Source organism: Camarhynchus parvulus, chromosome 15, assembly GCF_901933205.1.
Source record: "Camarhynchus parvulus chromosome 15, STF_HiC, whole genome shotgun sequence".
Lineage (NCBI taxonomy): Eukaryota > Metazoa > Chordata > Aves > Passeriformes > Thraupidae > Camarhynchus > Camarhynchus parvulus.
Window position 1 is genome coordinate 6,305,202 of NC_044585.1, and position 20,973 is coordinate 6,326,174.

General features: G+C 39.8%; 2 protein-coding genes across 3 annotated transcripts; one reads left to right on the top strand and one right to left on the bottom strand.

Annotated features, from left to right (window-relative positions):
• Nucleotides 1–120: 120 nt before the first annotated feature.
• UFD1 (ubiquitin recognition factor in ER associated degradation 1) lies at nt 121–6,250 on the bottom strand. The gene is made up of 12 exons (XM_030958975.1): nt 6,159–6,250; nt 5,901–6,033; nt 5,150–5,182; nt 4,631–4,752; nt 4,191–4,321; nt 3,711–3,783; nt 3,163–3,231; nt 2,567–2,632; nt 2,237–2,284; nt 1,789–1,877; nt 1,323–1,404; nt 121–909 (listed from the first exon to the last, which is right to left on the bottom strand). The coding sequence occupies exons 1-12, from the start codon at nt 6,159–6,161 to the stop codon at nt 835–837; spliced, it is 924 nt and encodes a 307-aa protein (XP_030814835.1). The 5' UTR covers nt 6,162–6,250; the 3' UTR covers nt 121–834.
• Nucleotides 6,251–6,678: 428 nt separating this feature from the next.
• Nucleotides 6,679–19,703, top strand: CDC45 (cell division cycle 45). 2 transcript variants are annotated; one of them, XM_030958718.1, is made up of 19 exons: nt 6,679–6,809; nt 8,123–8,182; nt 8,490–8,582; nt 9,029–9,166; nt 9,740–9,886; nt 10,816–10,871; nt 11,451–11,499; nt 12,107–12,168; nt 12,558–12,608; nt 13,534–13,653; nt 13,987–14,118; nt 14,493–14,591; nt 14,841–15,002; nt 15,210–15,348; nt 15,713–15,796; nt 16,256–16,374; nt 16,799–16,875; nt 18,003–18,069; nt 18,719–19,703. In XM_030958718.1, the coding sequence occupies exons 1-18, from the start codon at nt 6,759–6,761 to the stop codon at nt 18,065–18,067; spliced, it is 1,704 nt and encodes a 567-aa protein (XP_030814578.1). In that variant the 5' UTR covers nt 6,679–6,758; the 3' UTR covers nt 18,068–18,069; nt 18,719–19,703. The 2 variants fall into 2 exon arrangements, with proteins under 2 accessions (XP_030814578.1, XP_030814579.1); XM_030958719.1 differs by lacking the exon at nt 12,558–12,608.
• The last annotated feature ends 1,270 nt before the right edge of the window (nt 19,704–20,973 follow it).

Consider the following 20,973-nt stretch of genomic DNA (forward strand, 5'->3'; position numbering starts at 1 on the left):
CCGCAAGCGGCCGGCGCTGCCCAGGGAGGCGCTGGGGTCGCCTCGCAGCCCCCGGCCCTCGGTCGGTCCGAAAATCCCCCGGCCCTCGGCCGGTCCCAAATCACCACACGGGCACGCAGCTGGGAACGAGGAACTTTACTCGGGCTCGCAGGAGAGCGCAGGGTTGCAGCCGGGTACGCTCGCCGACAGACGAGAGGGCGCACAGGATACGCTCGCACCATTCCAAAGCGGCACTGGGCAGTGCAGATGGGTCCCTCCTCTCCCTACGTGTGCCAAGAGATTGCTACGCTACGTTATAATATCTGAACTATTAAAAGGCATGTTATTAATTATAAATATAAAAAGCAGTTACAGGGGGTTTGCTTAGAATGATTAATAACCCAACACCTGAAGCTAAGCTCAAAGAGACTCCTGCACTAAAATCCTAAACACCAGTCACCCTTTATTTGCACCACACCAAAAAGCTGATCTGAAATTGTGGCAAAACATATATAAAGGGAGGAAAATACCAAGCACAGAGCAACATGAGATCATCATCACTCAGGAGATGAAGGGAGGATGTAGTCTTAAGAACCAGACCCTTAGTAAAGTAGGGCTTGTTAGTTTTGCGTCTCAGGTTTACCACAGATCTGCATCCCCCTCTTTACAACACATACAAAAAGCTTCTTCCAAATTCCCAGAACTGACAGCTCCAGCTCTAAACATAAAACCGAAAGCAAAACACCTCTTAAGTGCTCCTGTGTTGCAAAACGATCTTTCAACTGCAGTTATTAAGATCCAAGATGCTGCATCTGTCATTTTATTTTCCCCCTAACTAGCTGAAGGTACCACAACTTAGGGCTTTCTTCCTTTCTTGCGCAGGGACTGCCCTTCTCCTGAAAAGGCAATAAAGCGGCTTCCAGACTCATCCTGGGAAAAGAAAGAGGGAAAAAAGGTTTTACCTCTTGGCTCACTGCTCGTGTGTGATGAAAACTGAACAATTATTAGCAAGAATATTCCATCAGAGCAGCCACTGACTGTAGACATTTCACATCCTTAATCTAGATAAAAATCACTTTCTTCCTGAAAATAAAATAGCAGCATTTAGGTGACCTTTCAGCCAACTGGCTTAATAAACTGACACCAGGCCAGTCTCTTTCCATCAGGAACAAGGACATCAGAGGCTGCTTCATGTGACTCAAACCGTGCTAAACTACTGCCACTTTTTAATGGAAGCACGCTTTAAAAAAAACAAGGGGAAAGAGAGAGGGACCACAAACTTGGATCTTAGTTCTAATGTTCTAATTCTGTGCAAAACTGGGGAGGATTCAACTTTTATTTACCTCTTCCACCTTCTTGACCAGTGGACGTGAATTCCGAATGAATGTGATTCTACCGATCTTGAAGTCATAGTTGGGAATTCCTCTGGAAAAGAAGCATAAAAATATTATGTTTATATACTGCTGAATTTGACACAGACCTATTCTGAATTGGGCACAGAGAGACCTATTGTGTGTCTGTCAGTGTAATATCAACATTGACAACACATTTTCATTTCTAAATAATTCCAGAGTTAAACCACTGAATTATTTTCTGAAAATTGCACAAGTAAATAATCAAATACTGGAGTTGTTGTGGAAGGTTAGTCACAGCCATGTTTCTATTAGCCTGTGGATAACAAAGACTATTTTCTAAAGGCAAACTCATGACAAAATTAGTTTGTTTAAATTGCAGGAGCAGGGAAAAAGCAAACTCTGCTCAAATACTGATCCTGCACTGGTTTACAAGTGCAGAATGATGCAGACATACCTTCGGATGTCTCCTGGTTTAATTGGTGAGGGACTGGGCTCCACACCTTTCTTCTTGCCATCCAATCTGTTCCCAGATCCAGAGAATGCCTGTGCATACATAACCAGTTTTATTTGAACTCCTGGCATTTGAAAGCACACTGCACAAGACATTATATCAGTAAAATCTTAGAGCAATTTTTATTTAGTTTTTTAATTCAGCATGCTTCTTTTTGGTACAAATAAGCTGATGAATTGTGGGTGTAGGGGTCTGTTTCAGTGTCCCATCTGCCCTTTGCAGAGAGCAAGTCATGCTGCTCCTGGCTGTGATCACACAAAACAGTCACAGGCATTTGCCAGTTAAATAACAAGCATCTCTAAGAACAGGGTCTAATATTTTGCAGTTGTTCAGCACAGCTTTCCCTCACCATTTTACAGCATTCAGAAACCAGCAGAAACAGGGCACTTACACGAAATCCTATATCGCTCACATATCCACTGTGGTCTGTTTCCACATCCTGAGAGGGAAAAAACAAGTTCATTTTGGTTCTGTTCTGACATGCACATGACATGAAAACAGTTCCAAGTATTTCTGATCAAACAAAACTTCAGAACAATCACTTTCCCAAAACAACAGTTGGTAAACACCAGTCTCCCAAATAACACATGCAAAAGCTTCTGGTAAGTAAAATTTACCCCTAAGAACGTGTTTAAATAAAAAAAAATTATGTTGGCACTCCCCCCACAATCAATAGTGACTTCTAGGGAATACATTTTGGAAGAACAAAAGTTTAACATACTGCAGACTCTTCATGCTGTGCACTTCTTTCTGGTTCTTTGTATCCCAAAGGAGCATCAAAATCCACCTATTTACACAAGAAGCATGAGAAAACCCATGATTAATATTTTTCTTTAAATCATAAGCTTTATACTACTATTCCTCAAAACTCCATGAACTATTATCACTACATTTGATCTAAAAAGAACTAAGGTTTGGTTGTTAAAGATTTTAACTCAGAACTAAAAAAAGACCAAGCCTCCTAGGAATGAACCTTAGCATGTAATGGAAACAGAGCAGTAAAACAGCTCCACAAGATCACTGGAATATGAGTCCAGAGAAGGCTATTAAATAAAACTCAGATAAAACACATCAAAGCTAAACTTTAAATTCTGGGCTCTGCAGTCACCTGATGTACATGAAGTGCTAATCAGGATCATAGATGGGGTTACAAAGGGACATGAGCATTCCCAAGTGAGTCACCTTCCCTACCCCAGGGATTGCACCTTTCTTGCAGCACCAGCTGGGCTGGGTGTGCAGAGCTATCACTGCCCAGGTGTCCTCTCCTCTTGGGGGGGACACAGTTAGGAATAACTTTCCCCATCAGCTTTAACTTACGTTCATATCACACTCTATGATGGACACAGCCTTATCTGGTTTGGTCTCCATTACCCGAAGCTCATAGATCTGAAACAGTCAGAGACATTTGAAGATTGCATTGTGTAAGGAAAACACATCTAAACCTTTCCCTCCAGACCTGAAGGAAGTATTCTTTAGGTTGAGGACTCAATACTGCAGGGTCTCTAGAGAATTTAAAAGCAGAAGGTTTTAACTTAGAAGCCAGAGAACCCATTACTGCACCTTGCTGCACTCTTACTGTACTTTAATTTATATTTTTGAAAACAAATTCTGAATTCAGGATAAATTCTTTCCTTCGACTTGTAAAACCTTCAACAGCACAAACATTTATTTTCTTGTGAGTCCAAAGAAACTTAACAGCTCAGAAAAAGACTTAGCTGACTCCATGTTCCCTCCAATAGAAAGCCAACTGTGAAATCTGCCATGTGGGATTACTTGTCCAAACACTGCACAGCTCTGGGTCAATTGTTTTAGTACCAACATCCAACAACCAAACTTAGTCTACAGCCCTCAACCCTACACTGTACCTTTTCATTGTAGTTGATGGCAATCACATCCCCAGTAGTTAGACAGGCAAAGTTCCTCAATGCATTTTCCAGTCTTTGGAGTATGTTAAGATGAAATATTTGTTTTCAGTAAAACATCAAAGCCTTAAAGTCACCATGCTGTAGATCTCTAATCCTTAGTTTCTCAAACATGGTTTAAAAGTCATCAGTACTGCAGATAGGATTTTAGGAAATGTTAGGATGTGTAAGTTCTTCAAAGGGACACTCAAAACTCCTTGGATTTTAAGCCAACACTCCTCCTTCTTCAGACCACCCTTTCTACCAACAGTTGACCACATCTCTGTATATCAGCTCCCCACCCCTTTTGTTTTCAGAAGGAGCAGCAGTGGCCATGTACTACTGGAAGTGTATGAGCCACACATGAAAAGCTTGCTCTGTTTGATCATTCCAATTTGGAAGAATTTTTTTCCCCCTTATTCCACAATTGAATAGGAAGGATACACAGCTTTGGGATTGGTGATGTCAAGAAAATCTGGACTTTGTGGCTGGAATTTTGAGTAAGTAGCAACTTGCAGATTCACACTCTCCACTTGCACCAGGCCTCCTTCTTCCAGCAACAAATTCTGCATCATCTGCAAGAATGGAAACAAACACACAAAGCCTTATCAATGTGTTGGATGTTTTCAAATCTCTCTCCTGTGTTTATCAGCTCTTGTGTATATTCAATTTCAGGAAGAACAGTCAGGTGCATGTTAAAAGCAGTCTGCTTTGCTAAGTTAAACTTCTGCAGAAGGCAGCCTGAGCCAGAACTTAAGGCTGTTGTAGAACATGACCAGCAGAGACAGGCACTGTCAGGAAACATTCCACCTCCTTAATATTAAACTTGGCAACTTGCTAATCCCACTTTTCAGGTTCTGACAGTCCAGCATGAGGCAGCTCACCCAGTGTGGAAGGTAACAGATGCCCTCATCAGCCACAAACTCCAGCACTCCACAGTGAGTCATTCTGTCTGAGTTCTTGTTGGTCAGCTTGAACAGCATGGGGTAAGTAATATTAAGGCGGCCTAGTGAGAAAGGAGAAAAAAGTTTTCCTTGTTAAAAGCCCCAAGCACAATTTCTGAAGCTTTCAGAGATCAAACACCACCAAGAGAATGGGCCAGACCACAGGAGAGGATTCCCCTCACCCCATTATCCCAACTGCTCAAAACCACAGAGAAGGCAGGTACACAGATCCAGTGTGCCACTGCACTCAGAACTTTAAATGCTCAGGGACCCCAACACTTCAGATGTCTGTACTTGAAGGCAGACAAGCCCCATGAATTCTGACAGAAACAAATACCTTCAAAATACATTTTTTAATTAGTCTCACAGTGTCTATTTAAGTCTTAAATACTGTGGTATTTGCCTACACACTTGCTCCTATTTCTAATGTTGTTATTCCAGAATAAAGCATTCACTTACTGAGTTGATCCAAAGCTGATGGTGGCATAATTACTGCAGAAATAAATAAGAATGTAAAATTAGGAAAAGTACATCTGTACAAGAGTACATAACACAAAATTTTATTCTTCATTTCTCTAAAATCTCTTTAAAAATGGCAGATCCTATAATCTAAAAATTCATTTTTACATAGCAAGTTCAGTAGAAGCAGTCATGACAAATATCCCTATTATGTGGAGATTTCAGAATTATAATCAGGGGAAAATAAAAGAGAAGAAAAGGTTTTACAATGCTTTTACTAAAGAAAATTTTCCCCAAAGCTAATAGTATTTGTTAGGGCTCAGAGGTGCTCTTCAATCCACACCAACTCAAAACATAGTATTAGCCTGACAGCCTGAAAACTAAGTTGGCCAATCTATTACTTTCTTTATCCAAATTAAACGAAGTGTAACACGGTGGGGAGAAGAAGCTCCTTAATCACAACCTTCCATGGCTCACGCTAGATATAAGACTGTAACAAGAAACTTTATAGATGAAGTCTCTCTCCTTCTAATACTCATAAACCCCGACTCACTTGGTAAACACTTTTAATTACCGAGCAGCGCAAGGGAACGTGACCCCTCCTCCTTCCTCAAAGCCCGACCCAGGCTGCTCAGCACTCTGTCACCGTGTTGTCAGTGTTCCCGCTGCCTTGGCCAAAAGCTGCAATACTCGACACTATTCACAAACACTCTTCCAACAGTTTATTAGTCAAAATAAAACATGCACATACTCTTCCCGCCTTTCTCCACATCTGACCTGTCATTAGGTCCGGCAAGCATGGATACCGAGAAGCAGCGGTACTGGGTTGAAAAACGGTTCTGGAACACCCGGGGGATGGGGTGGTCAAACATATTGAAAGAGAACTAGAGAGGAAAAACAACACAGAGAAGAACGCGATCATCAGTATCTACAGCACACCGAGTGTCACCGCAGCCACTGAGGGCTCCTGAAGTGACGCGGCCCCTCCCCGGCGGCCCCCCGGTCTCACCATGGCTGCGGCGGCGGCGGGCGCTCGCTCAGGGCGGCCAGGCCGGGCCGGGCCGGGCCAGCGCCCCTCGTTCGCCTCACGGCCTGGGCCGGGCCCCACCCACGGCCCCGCCCCTCCCAGCGTGCCGCGCGGCGCCGCCCGTCCGCCCGGCCATTGCGGGTGAGGGCGGAACACAGGCCCTCGCGCCCTCCGAGGCGGCCATCGCCGGGAGCCCCTTCTGCCTCTTCCGCTTCTCTTCGGTCACCGGGTGCTGGCGTGGCCCTGCCGCCCCTTCCCCGGCCTCCTTTTAATGGCAAAACAAGCAAATTGCCCTTAGCAAAGATGGCAAACCTGGCGACAATACCCTACAGGATGATTCCGGCCGAGGCCCTCTCGGGATTGGCCAGTAGCGCGTTTCGTCACCGCCTTCTCCGCATCCTATTGGCGAGGCTCCGGAAGGGATTGGGCGGCTCGCGCTGCAGAGGTGGGGCGGGAGCCTTCCTATTGGCCAGCGCTCCGTGAGGCGCGGACCAATGAGACGCGGCGCTGCTTTGGCGCCCAGTTTGAGCGGGCGCGGCCTGCGGCTGCCGCCCGTTCCCGCCGCGCGCGCCCGTTCCCGCCATGTTCGTCTCCGACTGCCGCCGGGAGTTCTACGATGTGATCGTCACCCAGGTGCGGGCAGCGCGCCGTGACCGGCCCGGGCTGCCACCGCGAGCGGCCTCCGCCGGGGCTCTCCCCGCTCTGGGCTGCCGCGCTTCCCGCCGCCTCACGGCGCTGGGTCGGTGTGGGGCGTCCCCGGTTTGTCCGCGGCGGCTGAGGCGAACCGGCCCAGGCGAACCGGCTGAGGCGCTGCGGTGCTCTGGGGAGGTGCCAGCCCCGCTCCGGGGGCTGGAGAGCGGGGGTTGGCGGCGGGGAGCACCGGCCAGGCGGCCGCGCTGAGGGCGGGGGTCCGGCGGTCACCCGGGCGGCAAAAATCCCTTTCCCGGGCGGCAAAAATCCCTTTCCCGGGCGGCAAAAATCCCTTTCCCGGGTGGCAAAAATCCCTTTCCTGGGTATTTTCCCCCTTTCCTACCCTTGGGAACCGGGACAAAGCAGCGACGGCGCCGTGCGGTCTCGCCAGGGATTTCACTGACGGTTCGCCTCCTTCCGCAAAAGTGTTTTTGTGTGTTCTGGATCTCATGCTTAACCATGACATCTCTGAACTATTTATTTTAATATCTTTTTAACCGTTTTGGTGTTTTTTGCTCAGACAGTAAATACTGTTTTCTGTCATCTTTAATGTTTTCCCTGCAACCTTGTAGCGCATCTGTTTGCTACTTGTATTTTTAACCCAGGGTTTGCTTATCTCCGTTCACTGTGGTAAGGTGGTGAAGCTTTTGTTGGACAGTCTTTTGGCATTTCTACCAATGAAATTAGATTACGGACAGTGCAAATGAAAGCATTTATTTAATGTCTCCAGCTGTGAGCAAAATCTCAAAACACCTTTCCCCTAAGACCTAAAACAACACTCACAAAACAAAGAAACAAAACCTGAACCAACCAACCCTTCCCTCCCCCTAAAAAAAATACCAGCCAACTTTGATTTAGGTGAAAGAATTTCTTTCTTGAGTTGCCTTGCTACAGATTTTTTTTAGTTAAAATTGCAGATTTCTGTTGAAAATTAAGGCCATTCTAAACACAATGAAAATAATTGTAGGGCTTGACTAGGTGTGAAACTTCAAAAGTATGTGAGGTTCAGAGGAATCTGAGTAATTACATATTCCTAAAGGAGCTGACATATTTTGGGTATGTGGAGTTGCTTGTTTTTAATATTGACAGATATCCAAACTGGTTAATTTTGGTTGCAGTGTCTATTCAGAAGCAATCTTCTTTTATGCTTATGATGATGCCTATCTGAATTTCTGGTGGCTCAGTGTTCTATGCATTTCATGTACCAGCATGCTTTATTTGGCACCTATATTAATGCTACTATTTTGTTTTTACAGCGTGTTCTTCTTCTTGTTGCTTCAGATGTTGATGCATTATGTGCTTGTAAAATACTCCAAGTAAGTGTTGGTTCATTGTCCCTGCAGGCTGACACCATGCGAAAATATGTATGGCCTGGATCCTGTACATGGGTGTGAGCTGGGGAGAGGGGGGAGCTTCAATCTGCTTTTGTAGCCTTTACTTCCATAAGCTATGGCACTGAAAACTGGTGATTCACAGTCTCAGAGCTCACATAATTTGTCATTTGGGATGAGATGTCTTTATTTTAAGGATTTGCATGGAACAGTCATAGCCTGGTGTAGCGTTGCAGAGAGGTTGTTTCCCTGTTTCCCCTCCCCTCTGCTCACAGCTGTTGCTTCCTTGCAGGCTTTGTTTCAGTGTGACCATGTGCAATACACACTCGTGCCAGTGGCTGGGTGGCAAGAGCTTGAAACTGCCTTTCTGGAGCACAAAGATCAGGTGAAAAATACTGGGAAATTTTTAAGCTGTAGCTCATCTTTCGTAAAGATAAACTGCTTCCCTTCCCCAGTTTAAAATGTCAACACTTAAGCTCATTATTATTAGTGGTTTCTTTAAGCTGTGCTTACGATTTAACACACCAGTAATAAACTGGTCAAGTTTTTAACATCACCTCCAACAAATGTGCTATAATATTGATAGAGTCAAATGAAGTTTGCACACATTTTGAGATATAAAGGTGCTGGTATTGAATGTCCAACATCCCTGAATTATGTGCTTTGCCTTAAAAAAAAATTCTGCCTCAGAGACATCAAATATCAGAAAGTAAACATAAGTTTTGGCAGTGATGACTGCTCTGTAGGTTTTGTAAATGTATTTTCAGTTTTCCATTTTCCTGGCAGTTTAAGTAACAAGCTTCTTCTTTTTTTTTCTGCTTTTGATTGCAGTTCAAATACTTTGTTCTCATTAATTGTGGTGCCAATGTAGACCTCCTGGAAATCTTGCAGCCTGAAGAAGACACTTATTTTTTTGTATGTGACAGTCACAGACCCATCAATGTAGTGAATGTTTACAATGACACACAGGTAAAACTTTCATAATAAAAACCTCCTCAGAGTGTGGTGGTGATCAGTGTAGTGCTTTTCTGTATTTGCAAAACTAGTTAGAACATTAGCTTGTAGGTCAGAAAGCAGCATTAATAAATAAATATTTGCAGGAGTAATGTACGTGACCAGAAAAAATCCTTTTTCCAGCAGTGAAATCTCTAATGTCAGCAATGTGGTAGTTGTCAGTAGTAAGCACCTGTTAATCTTTTTGCTGTAAATCAAACTGCCATAAATCAGAGGATAAACATCCTTTCAGAATGTGACGTGTATTATTTTTCAACATCTAGCAGAACCTAGAATTCAAAGTATTAAGCACAAATTATTTTAACAAGCATTAAAATGATAATGTTTCCAATAATGCTCTAACAAAGGAGTATTAATTTTTCCTTTTATTTTCTATAAATCAGTGTGGTATTTGTATTAAAAACCAATGTTTTGGTATGCCAGGAATTAATACAGCCTAAATGAATTTTTAGTTTCTTTTCTAAGTAAGAGTGAATTTTGTTCACTAAATAAGATTCTTACTCTAAAATACAGTTTTGTCCTTGCTAGATTAAGCTGTTAGTCAAGCAAGAGGATGATCTCGATGTTCCTGCTTACGATGACATCTTCAGAGATGAGGAGGAGGAGGAGGAAGAGGAGTCAGAGAATGAAAGTGACGGCTCAGAGCCCCAGGAGAAGCGCAGACGTTTTGAGGAGGTTTGTTCACCGCTCTGTTCTGAAAGGAAGAAAAAGAACTCTGCTATTACATATATTTGACATCATAGTACTATTTGAGTTTAAAAGTTGTGTTCTGTTAGATCACAAATCCAAGTGCAAGATTTAAAAATAACCTACAACAGCAGGTAGTTTCACATAAACAAAATATTCATTTATGTGAACTACACAGAAATATTTTCTCGAAATTTAAAAAAACATGTTTGAACTTACTTATGCATAATTCTTTGTATAATCGGTGGACTGGAGAGATCCATCTCCTAATATGTGCTGTGGGCTTGGCAGTCCAGCAGTAGAACTTGTTTAGATATTAACTCCTTTTACAAAAAAATTGCTTGAAAAGATACAAGTTTACAAATTGTTTAGCAATGCATTTTATCTGTGCTTGTAGCAGTAACTAACAAAAGTCTGTTAAGTGTACACATGAAAATTAATTTGCCTTGTTACTTGTAGCATATTTTCTATTTATATTACAAAAGCAAACAAAGGCATGAGACCAGCAACATTAAGGGACAACTAAATATGAAGACATCCTTAGATTTAATAAATATTTCATGTTATCTTTGTTATGCTCCCATTAGCATTGTACTTTTTTCCCCTAGTAATTTGAAAAGGCACTATCTTAGCCAAAGAAGCTGTCCAATTCAAAAGAAAATTACACATACACAAAAGCTTTTCTCAGATCTGTTAAATATTTCACAAAGATCTTATGTGTGCTCCTTGGCAATATTTTTGGTAATGCTTTTCTCATTACATATTATTAATGGCAATTTTTTTAAAGGAGAAGAAATATTTTTGGTGACATTTTAAATTACATTTTTAAAATTAAAGTTTAACAATTGAGGTATCTAGATGCTAATCTATTAGAATATTTTTTCTAGCTTTTTAACATCCTGGAAATTAATTTACAGGAGGTAATAGAGAGGACAATGAAAAGGAGACAAAGGAGAGAATGGGAAGCACGCAGGTGTGTAAATGGGTTTTTCTTATGTTGCTTCTTTTTCTTTCATTTTTATTAAAATCGTGTTAAGAATACAAACACAAGATAACAAGCAGTGATTTGCAAGATGCTTTGGTTATAATTTTGTTTAGAAAGTTGAGAGAGATATTTAGTATATAAACTGTTTAAATGGAGGAAATTGTAAATAGTAATTTAAAATTTGAGTACCAGTAGGTGCATTGGCTCATTTCAAACAGCTGTAATGTTGTTGTCTGTCTTGGGGTGAAATTTGTCCTTCTGTTTTCTACTTTTATAATCCCCCTGTAGTCAATAGGAATGAGCAGGAACAAATCAGACAAAATAGGATTTGAGGAACTGTGATGTAAATATTTTTCCTTTTTGCTTTATGAGTACATTTCAGTGTGGTTTCCACATTCTTACTAAAGTCTAATTGCTTTGCAGATAAACATTTTCTAGCCCAAGTTTAATATTTTTAATTGCTAAAATAAAATTTAAATATTAATCACCATTTCTAGCTCTTTTTTTAAATTTGCTGCAATGAGCAGTTCCCCACTTAGTCAAATCTGGTTTTTTTCCCCATTCTAGACGAGAAATTCTTTTTGATTATGAACAATACGAATACCATGGGACCTCAGTAAGTATAAACTCTGTTTGCCATAAAACTTTAAGGTGACAGTGTAAATGTAATTTGACAATATCCAATGTTATAATTATCTATTTCAATTATATAATTATCTAATACTATTAAATATAATAATATTATTGCATCTTGCATTTTTGTATCTTATTGTGTATATATGATGCAGTTTATATATATATAAGAGGTTTAACTCAGTTTAATGTTTTATGGCTTTTTTTAGATCTTTACAAGGGTATCTATCTATTTACAAAATACTGTCACAAAAAGACTTGAACATGTAGGGATGTTGTTTTTTTGTCTTTCAAAGTGTCAGGATATCCCAAACACAGCACTTAGGGCATCAAACTGTTCTTTCTGTCATTTGGCCTCTGATTATTTATATTTAATTGTTTGCTTTATATATAATACAGGTTTACAGAGCTCTCTAGAATATTTTTCTTTCTGCTTAATATCTTAGGAAGGAGCTGGCAGATTGTCAGACTGCAGGGTGATTTCTAGGCTTTAGGAACGTGCTAGGACTTGGCAGATTGAGCTGTTCTGTTTGTTTTGTGTTCTGTTTGTGTCTTGTGTTCATTTGTTTTTTTGCTTCTCCCTCCTGCAGTCTGCAATGGTGATGTTTGATCTGGCATGGATCATGTCTAAGGACTTGAATGACATGTTGTGGTAGGTTTCCTTCATCATTTTTTGTAGAGATTGGAAGCTTAAACCTGCAACAAAGGCAGGCATGATTTCCCAAGATTATTTGATTTCACTATGAGATTCCAGTTTCTTTTGGGAGTGGATACTTGTCTTCAACCAGAGAATGCATCTGTGTAAATTAATTAAAAGCAACATCAGATTTTGCATGGAAAAAAGGAGAATGGTACTATTGTGTATGTCTGCAAAAGAGGGAATAGTAGTAGATAACTTTGTTATTAACTTCTCTGTACTGCTGGTAAACAATGTTTCTGATTTGTTCTATCACATACTTAGAGGGTTAAGTATAATATACTCTACTGGAGTATTTGTTGGTTTAACCTTTTTTTCTATTCCTTTTTTTCCAAAAAATTTAGGTGGGCTATTGTTGGCCTAACAGATCAATGGGTCCAAGATAAAATCACTCAGTAAGAAAGTTTTTTTTAAGTTTATCTTTTTTATTCTTATTTTTTATTTATTTGTCTATCTTTTAAAATTTTATTTTTGGGAGTATCTAGGAGCAATTGCTAGAGATCAGGAAACATAAGGGCATTATTATTACAGATATAAGTAATTAACAGAATATTAAATATAGTAATGCCTGAATGTGATCTGTTGCCTCCAAAAGATAGGAATGTATTTATTTAAAAATATTTTTTATTATTTATAATTTTTAAGCTAACTTTGTTTTTCACAAAATTATAAATCAATCACTCCTAATCTGGGAGGAAATTGTGTTTAATGGTAGTTTACCTGAGCATGAACTTGATACAGCTTTATTAAAGGAAGAAACTTTTGTATGTTCTGTATCCTCCAGGTTCCTTTACAGTTTTAGTTAACAAGTTTCAGATATTTTTTCCTCTTTTTTTATTTTCTACTAGATATGATCAGAATTCTAGTATTTTAATTCTGGTGTTGTATTTTTATTAATACATGGACATTTTAAAATAGATAAGTGTAGTAGTATATTACACTTATCTTGTAATATGCTACAAGATATTTCTGATTTCTTCGGTCAGTCTATTGTTTGGTTTTGTAGTATTATTTTGTTTTGTTTTGGATTTTTTGTGGGGGTTTTTTTGTTTGGTTTGGGTTTTTGGTTTTTTAAATTTTAATTGCTTGGGTAAAAAGATGAATATTGAAAAATTAATCAATTTTTCAATAATTGATGAATTATTAAAATAATGTTTCAATATTTCAATAATTTCAATAATTATTTAACTAGTTGAGAGGGTTTAAATATGTATCTACAATTTTCATGCTTTAGACTTTAGGAAGCATTTTTATTTTCTGGTAATCAAGAACAAAAATTCCCAGGCAGAAGGTGAAGTGACAGACTTGTTTGTGTTGCAGGATGAAGTACGTGACTGACATTGGGGTCCTGCAGCGCCACGTGTCCCGCCACAACCACCGCAACGAGGACGAGGAGAATTCCCTGTCCATTGACTGCATGAGAATTGCATTTGAGTATGAGTATCCTTAAAGAAGGTCTGGGCTGAACCCCTCTGGAGTTTTTATCTAGGGAAAAAAAAATGCCAGCACGATCTCTGCTGAGAATGGAAATAAAATAAAGGGAAATGTTTTATGGTGGATGAATCCCTGTTTCAGCTGCTCATGGGGCTTCAGTTCAGCTTAATCTTCAAGAGCTGGTTACAAGTCACCATTGCTACTCTTGGGTTACATCACCTGAGCTTCTCACTGCATTTTATGCAATATGTAAGGGCAGCTGAATCCTTTCCTGCTCGTGGAGTTTGTAGGGTCAGAGGATATTTGTGTTTGCAATTATTTGCCATAACTCCTGCTCAGCCTGCGCCTGGCACTGTACCAGCACTGGTCTCTCTATGAAAGTCTCTGTAACACCTGCTACACCTCTGCCAGCCTCAAGCTTTGGTCTGTACAAGGGCAGAAGAGGCTCCAGGAGTTTTTGGCTGACATGGGGTGAGTTATAAATATTTGGATAATTTTTTTCAATGACTTACAGGAGAATATTCAGAATATAGCTTGCAAGTACTCAAGCTGTCAGCTTTTAAATATGATTGTGGGGCTCTGAATAGGTGGCAGTGTCTCTGAGTTACACAACTTGTGTATTGGTTTACAAGGAACATTTGCTGTATGCTTTTATGGAATAGCAGCTCAGTAAAGTAACCTCTGCTTCCTTGTATCCACTTTTCAATGACTGCAAAAACAAATGCATGCAAGTTTAGCCAGACTTAACCTTGTTAAATTACCAAATAATTTTAAAAGTCCTATGAGAAAAAGGCAAAATCTTCTTCTTGTTTCACACCTGTCAATTTTTTTCCTCCTGTTCTTAGTTTGCCCTTGAAACAAGTGAAACAGAAGTTTAATTCCATGGACATGGCTTTGAAAGAAAATCTTCGGGAGATGATTGAAGAATCTGCAAACAAATTTGGGTAAATTGTTTTAAATACAAATGTTTTATCTGAAAATACTTTTCAAATAAGTTCAAATATTTTCGTATGAAGATGATCTAATATATTGTTTTTAAAAATATGATTCTTAGATTGACAGAGTAACACTGGATTTGTTGCAAATGTTAGCATAAGGTTTTTCTCCATGTACTTAAGATTAACAAACTGGGGAAACAGCTGGTCACTGTTGGTAATGTTAACGAACTTTTTTGGGTTTATTGCATTTTGCAGAATGAAAGATTTGCGAGTTCAGACTTTCAGCATTCACTTTGGCTTTAAGAACAAGTTCTCAGCAAGTGACATAGTTTATGCAACAACTTCTCTCATGGAGAACATAGAGAAAGAGGGGCCTGAAACAACTAATTTCATTAAGGCTTTGGACAGTCTCTCCAGGTACTGAAAATACGCCTCTTTTTTAAAATTTTGCAATTTTATTTAGGCAAATGTATTGAGATTATGGATCTAAAATATAAATTGTTGCTTCATAAGCTATTGAATAAAAAAATCAAAGTATCCTTGTGAATAGTATTTTGGTATAATTTTTATGTGAAAAACTTTATTGTACTAAGGAAGTGTCTATTTTTATTCTTTTTGTTGCAGGGGTAACCTGGACAAGCTGCACCAAGGACTGGACCTGGCCAAAAAGCAGCTACGTGCCATTCAGCAGACAGTGGCCAGCTGTATTTGCACCAACCTTGTCATTTCCCAGGGGCCATTTCTTTATTGCTCCCTCATGGAGGTCAGAATTGTGTGTTTGGGCTCTCATTTGAGACTCCTTTTTGACTGTATCATCCTTGAATAACAGTTGCCCTAAGTGCTTGGCACAGCAAGAATGACTCTGTAAGAAAGAACCAATATCTCTGTACTGTGCTGTCCTCTGATGGGTCAATATTGACATTGCTGTGAACTCCCAAAGGCAGAATCACCCCTCATAAAGGGGAGAGGGCTTTGCTGCAAAGCTGGGTGAGCTCAACCTCCTGTGTTGTAATGGTTCTTGGTAGTGTTCTTTGAGCCACACACAGCTTCTAGACTTGTTAGTAGATAATAAAACTAAGTGTAAGAATCATCTTGGGCCGTAATTAAAATAATTCTTCTTTTCCTAGGGCACACCAGATGTGAAACTCTTTTCCAAACCAGTGTCTCTATGTCTGCTTAGTAAATACTTACTGAAATCCTTCGTTTGCTCTGTAAGTAAATCAAAAGCATTTGACTCACAAACTTCTGGCTGGTGTAGTACTTACTGTTCTGTCAGATACTTGCAGTTGATTATTAAAAGCATTAGAGGAAACTATTAATAATTTTCTGCTGATTGGATGATTTTAGAATATTTCTGAATGCTGCTCTAGGGAAGATACCTATTTGGAGACTTCATAGCATTGAGTTTTCATTACTAAGATAATAACAATCTAAACATTGTGTAATTTTGTAAGTTTTGAGGGAGTACATCACTGAAATTTCTGTTAGTCCTTCAAGGGACTTTTACTGTAAGGAACTAGTGAATTAAGATATCCCATAAAGAAATCACCTTCTTTGAACTGCAGAATATCTGTATCCTTAGGTGGCTATTTGTAATGCTATTTCACATGGAGAGCTGATATTAAATTGCTTTCTGACCTTGTATAACAAGGAGGCTTTCTGACTTCCAGACAAAAAACAAGCGCTGCAAGCTGCTGCCCCTGGTCATGGCTGCACCCATGGATGTTGAACAGGGAACTGTGATCATGGTGGGGATTCCTCCAGAGACAGAAAGCTCAGACAAAAAGAAGTAAGCAAAGTGTTTACAAGTTCTAAACCTGTCTCTGAAGCAAATATATCTTTCCTGTAGTATTTAACGCTGATTGTGTTGACTTGAATTGTATCCTTCTCAAAAACACACCTTCTGCATACTGTGTGCATGGGGTACTTTATGAGAGGATACATATCTTGAAGCAGGATCCTTGCAAGGTTTTTCTTTTCCTTCCCTCTTAAAAGAGGGAAATAGTTTACTATATGGCCCATGACTTCATTTCTAAAAGCCTCCAATGTAAAAATTTTTGTAAGTGAATAAGTGAGGTGTGTGTTGAATACACAGCACCTGTAAAAACATCTGGAATCCATTTCCACCTCTCAGCCAGGAAAAAGTTCCTTGCTTCTACCTCAGTAAACATCCTTTCCCGTGACACTCATTCGTATTTCTACTCCTGCCTCAGCTTTTTTGGAAGAGCCTTCGAGAAGGCTGCAGAGAGCACCAGCTCCCGGACGCTGCACAACCACTTCCAGATGTCCAGTGAGTAGCGGGGCCCGCAGGGGGCGGTGCTGGCGCGGCCCGCGGGAGGCTCGGCCTCGCTCCGAGCCTGCCTGCCGCTGCACAAAGCACAGGGCACCCAGGCCGTGCAGAGATCGCAGGGCACCCAGCCCAGGCACAAAGCACAGCACCCAGGCCGTGCACAGATCGCAGGGCACCCAGCCCAGGCACAAAGCACAGCACCCAGGCCGTGCACAGATCGCAGGGCACCCAGCCCAGGCACAAAGCACAGCACCCAGCCTGCCTTTGTCAGACAGTCTGTGTTCTGCATGCCCTGACGGTTTGCACATGTGCACCTCACAGTCCTTGATGTTGTCTGTGAAGGCTTTAAATTTAGCAGCATGGTATTGATGGGACACTTTAGCAGTGAAAGCAGCCTACCTTGCCCATGCTTAAAAAAGAGACAGGCTTTTTAAACAATACCTATCTATGCATGTTAAGCATACTCAGAAATATTCTTAGATTTAAGAAGTGCCTGCTCTGTTGTGGAGTGAGCACCTGTGGTGGTGTTCATGGGGTCCCAGGATGAGGGAAGAGATGAGAATCTTGACTCCATGTTTCAGAAGGCTGATTTATTATTTTGTGATATATATTATATTAAAAGAAAATTATATACTAAAGCTATACTAAAAGAATAGAAGAAAGAATTTCATCAGAAGGCTGGCAAGGAATAGAAATGGAATGATAACAAAAGCTTGTGACACTCGGAGAGTCTGAGCCAGCTGACTGTGATTGGCCATTAATTAGAAACAACCAAGATGGACCAATCGAAGATGTACCTGTTGCATTCCACAGCAGCAGATAATTATTGTTTTTCTTTTCCTCTGAGGCTTCTCAGCTTCTCAGGAGAAAAATCCTGGCAAAGGGATTTTTTCAGAAAATATCATGATGACAAGCACCTGCAAATTCGTTTGCTAATATTTAAGCACAAAATAAACAATATCCATTGCATTTTGTCCAAATTGCTTCTCCTTAAAGATGGGTAAGGATATAAATTGGTATGCTCAGGCTTATTGTTCTTCAAGAGAAGATACCAGCTATATCTTCTGGTGATATCTGGTATGTCTTTCAGTTATTTGCATCCTGTAATACAATATTTCATATTTTAGTAATTGAATTGAAAACAGAAGATCGGAGCAAGTTTCTGGATGCACTCATTTCTCTCTTGTCTTAAAGGTAAGACACTGTAAGGATTACTTTAAAAATTGTTATAAATCAAGTAACCTGTCACTATCTGTAGAATATTTTTTAAAATATGGCAACTTTTAGTGAAAATATAAATTGAAGCTAAGAGTTTCTTACAAAGACAACTGTTTTCCTTTGGAGGAGGAGGCAGACAATGTGAAAGCAAAATTTTTTCATCCTTAAGAGATTTATATAAGTTTCATCATCCATGAGCTTCTCTGTTATTGTTCCTAACTTTTTGTGGCTTTTTAACTTATGGTGGAAAAGGAGCATCAGTTTGTGTTGTGAGAGAAATGGCAATATTAGCTAATTGTAGCTGATCCTCTGTTACTGACATTTAATTCTGATGGCTCGTTTGAGCTCAGGATGGAATTTTGGCCACAGCAGTGCCACTGGCTTTGGCGTTAATGCAGAATTTGCATTTTTCTTTCCCAGTGTTAGGGTTGTAGCCTAGGTTGGTGTGTAGTTTCTACCTGGAACACAGAGATGGGGATGTAAAGTTGTCAAGCAGCTGCACACTGGTCCAAAGCAGCTTGTTAGACAGCAGAGGCATGCATGGCTCACAGGATTTCTACATCCATTTGTTCCTTTCTTTACCCTTTGACTACTGATTGTTTTGTCTTCTGCTCTTGTTATGCAGTGGTGCCTTTTGGCTCCTTGTGCTGGAAGCTGAGGATGAGACCCTCTGAAATGTTTTTGGATGTTCCAAAGTTCATGGTGCTGCAGTTTTGGTGTGTCTTAGGTACTGGTACAGGCCTGGACTGGTGTTTTTATGCCTTTTGGGAGGTCAAAAGGATTTTGATCTCAGCACAGAGATATTGAACACTTCTTTTTCTAAACATCCTACCCTGGTAATGGCAAAGGCTGTGACCTGCTATTTGTACATTGGATTTCTATTTATCAAGCCTGCTTTTAGTAGTAAATGTGCTCTTGTGATGTTCAGTTGTTGACTGGTAACAAAAAATAGGTTTTGAAGTTCCATATTTATATTACTGTTAAATTGTACTTTTAAAATTGTCTTGAATGTTTTTATTTTTTTAATCAAACTATTTGAAACTCTCCTTGAAGTTCTAGAATGCTGAAAATGTTTTTTACTATTATCAGATTGAAGTCTTGTAGTTTAACTGAAGGACTTGTTTTGTGAGAGGAGTTTTTAGATTTCGGGGTTTTTAAAATCCAAATGCCGAGTAACTGCCAAATACCAAATGAAAAATCCAGGGAATGCCAGCATCAATAAAGCCTTTTTAGTCATGCATTGTGATACTGCATTGTCACTTGTAGCTTAACTCTGGGAATCATTTTCCTGGAAAGAGGCTGAAGTACTATGATAACTCTGTGTAGAGTGTAGCACTGTAAATATTGACAGCTTATCCTGTTCCATAGCAGATTTCATTTTACTTTGGTCATATGAAATGGCTCCTTGGCCTCACCCTGCTGTGTATATGTGTACATGTGGAATGCTCTTCTGCTTGAAGTGTTTGTCTGAATTCACTGTGACTTCAATGTTTTCATGTATTGGAACAAATACATAGAGGTTATGTATCATTACATCATTCTTTGTACATATTTTAATACAGATTAATTTAATATTAAATGTGATTTAAATGTAGCCAACAGCAACCTAATTAAACTATCTATTTTTATTCAAAAAAGAAGTTGGTTTGGGTTTTTAAGAACTTTTTAATGTGTTGTCACCTTATCTGAATAAAATCCCTATGCCAAGCTGGCATGGCCAAAAAATTGTGCTTCCTAAGATAAAGCAAAGCTGCCTTTTGGTTTTGCATGCTTGCTAGGTAGTATTGGCAATAAATTATATTGCCCCATAGCAGCTCATTTTGGGTTTTACAGCATACAGAAATTCTGTCACTTTTCTGAATCACCTTGCTGGGCTTTAGGTCTCTGGAAATGGAAACACAGAAGTTTCTGCTGTCTTTTGAACACATAGAGCCAGGACAATTGATATGTAAATGCTACAAGTCTCTGTGACAGTGGAGTGCACTTCTAAATATTTTCATTTTATCTTTCAGCTGCAAACTGCTGGGTGAATGAAATCAAATCAGATAAATGTAGGAAATTAATTTATTTATCACAGAATAATCACTGCCATTTCTGCAGTATTTAATGACTAACTAGTTCAGCCTATCGTATATTTAAGACTTCTTTTACTAGGTGATTGTCATGATTTAAAAAATGGACAAATTTTCAGGCACAAGCACCCTTTAGCTTCAGCATGTTGTGTCATACTGGGAGGATGAGAAGTGGGAGCTAATTTTTATGTTGGGATGTGTTGGTAATTGCTTCACTGCCAAGTTCTTCAACCAAATGTGTGTAACATAAAACATAAACTGTCCTTGTCCCTCCTTTACTGGTTTTGTTGGTTGGTTGGTTTTTGCTGGTTTTTAAGGTTCAATTTTTCCTAAGGTCTGCTGGAAGTGCCCAGAATGCTTTTGCAAATTTTAGAATTGATCAGCTGTTGAACTGATTCCCAGGTAATCCAAATGTGGCCATAAATCAGTCAGGAGTGTGGAATGCTGTGTAAAAAGAAAGTTATTAAATCTACATGGACACCTGGAGGAGTCTCTGCCAATAGAGAAAAATTTTACATGTCAGCATTTTACAATGTGGGCAATAGAATCTGAGGTTCCTTATGTCGTTTATTTTAGGCTACAGAATTTGTTGATTAATATGTTAATGCTACCTGGAGAATAATTGTGTGAGGAGATTGTGGAGCAGTTTCATTCAGCAGCAATAACTTGGTGGTTTGAGTGGCCCATTGAAATTTGTGTAGATTGGGTAAAATGGTCACTTGACATCTCTGCCTGAAGAGATAATTATGCTTTTGATTGATTATCCCAAACAGAAACTGTGGCTCTAATGACTCATTTTAAAATAGAG

What these genes read in the sequence shown, in the direction of transcription:
- UFD1 (XM_030958975.1), bottom strand. An exon ending in ATCAGCTTTGGATCAACTCA is followed by an intron (nt 4,753 to 5,149) that starts GTAAGTGAATGC and finishes CTTTCTCACTAG; the next exon opens with GCCGCCTTAATATTACTTAC. An exon ending in TGAGCGATATAGGATTTCGT is followed by an intron (nt 1,878 to 2,236) that starts GTAAGTGCCCTG and finishes ATGTATGCACAG; the next exon opens with GCATTCTCTGGATCTGGGAA.
- CDC45 (XM_030958718.1), top strand. Translation starts at nt 6,759, where the DNA reads ATGTTCGTCTCCGACTGCCGCCGGGAGTTCTACGATGTGATCGTCACC. An exon ending in ACGAATACCATGGGACCTCA is followed by an intron (nt 11,500 to 12,106) that starts GTAAGTATAAAC and finishes TCCCTCCTGCAG; the next exon opens with TCTGCAATGGTGATGTTTGA. An exon ending in TTTATTGCTCCCTCATGGAG is followed by an intron (nt 15,349 to 15,712) that starts GTCAGAATTGTG and finishes TTCTTTTCCTAG; the next exon opens with GGCACACCAGATGTGAAACT.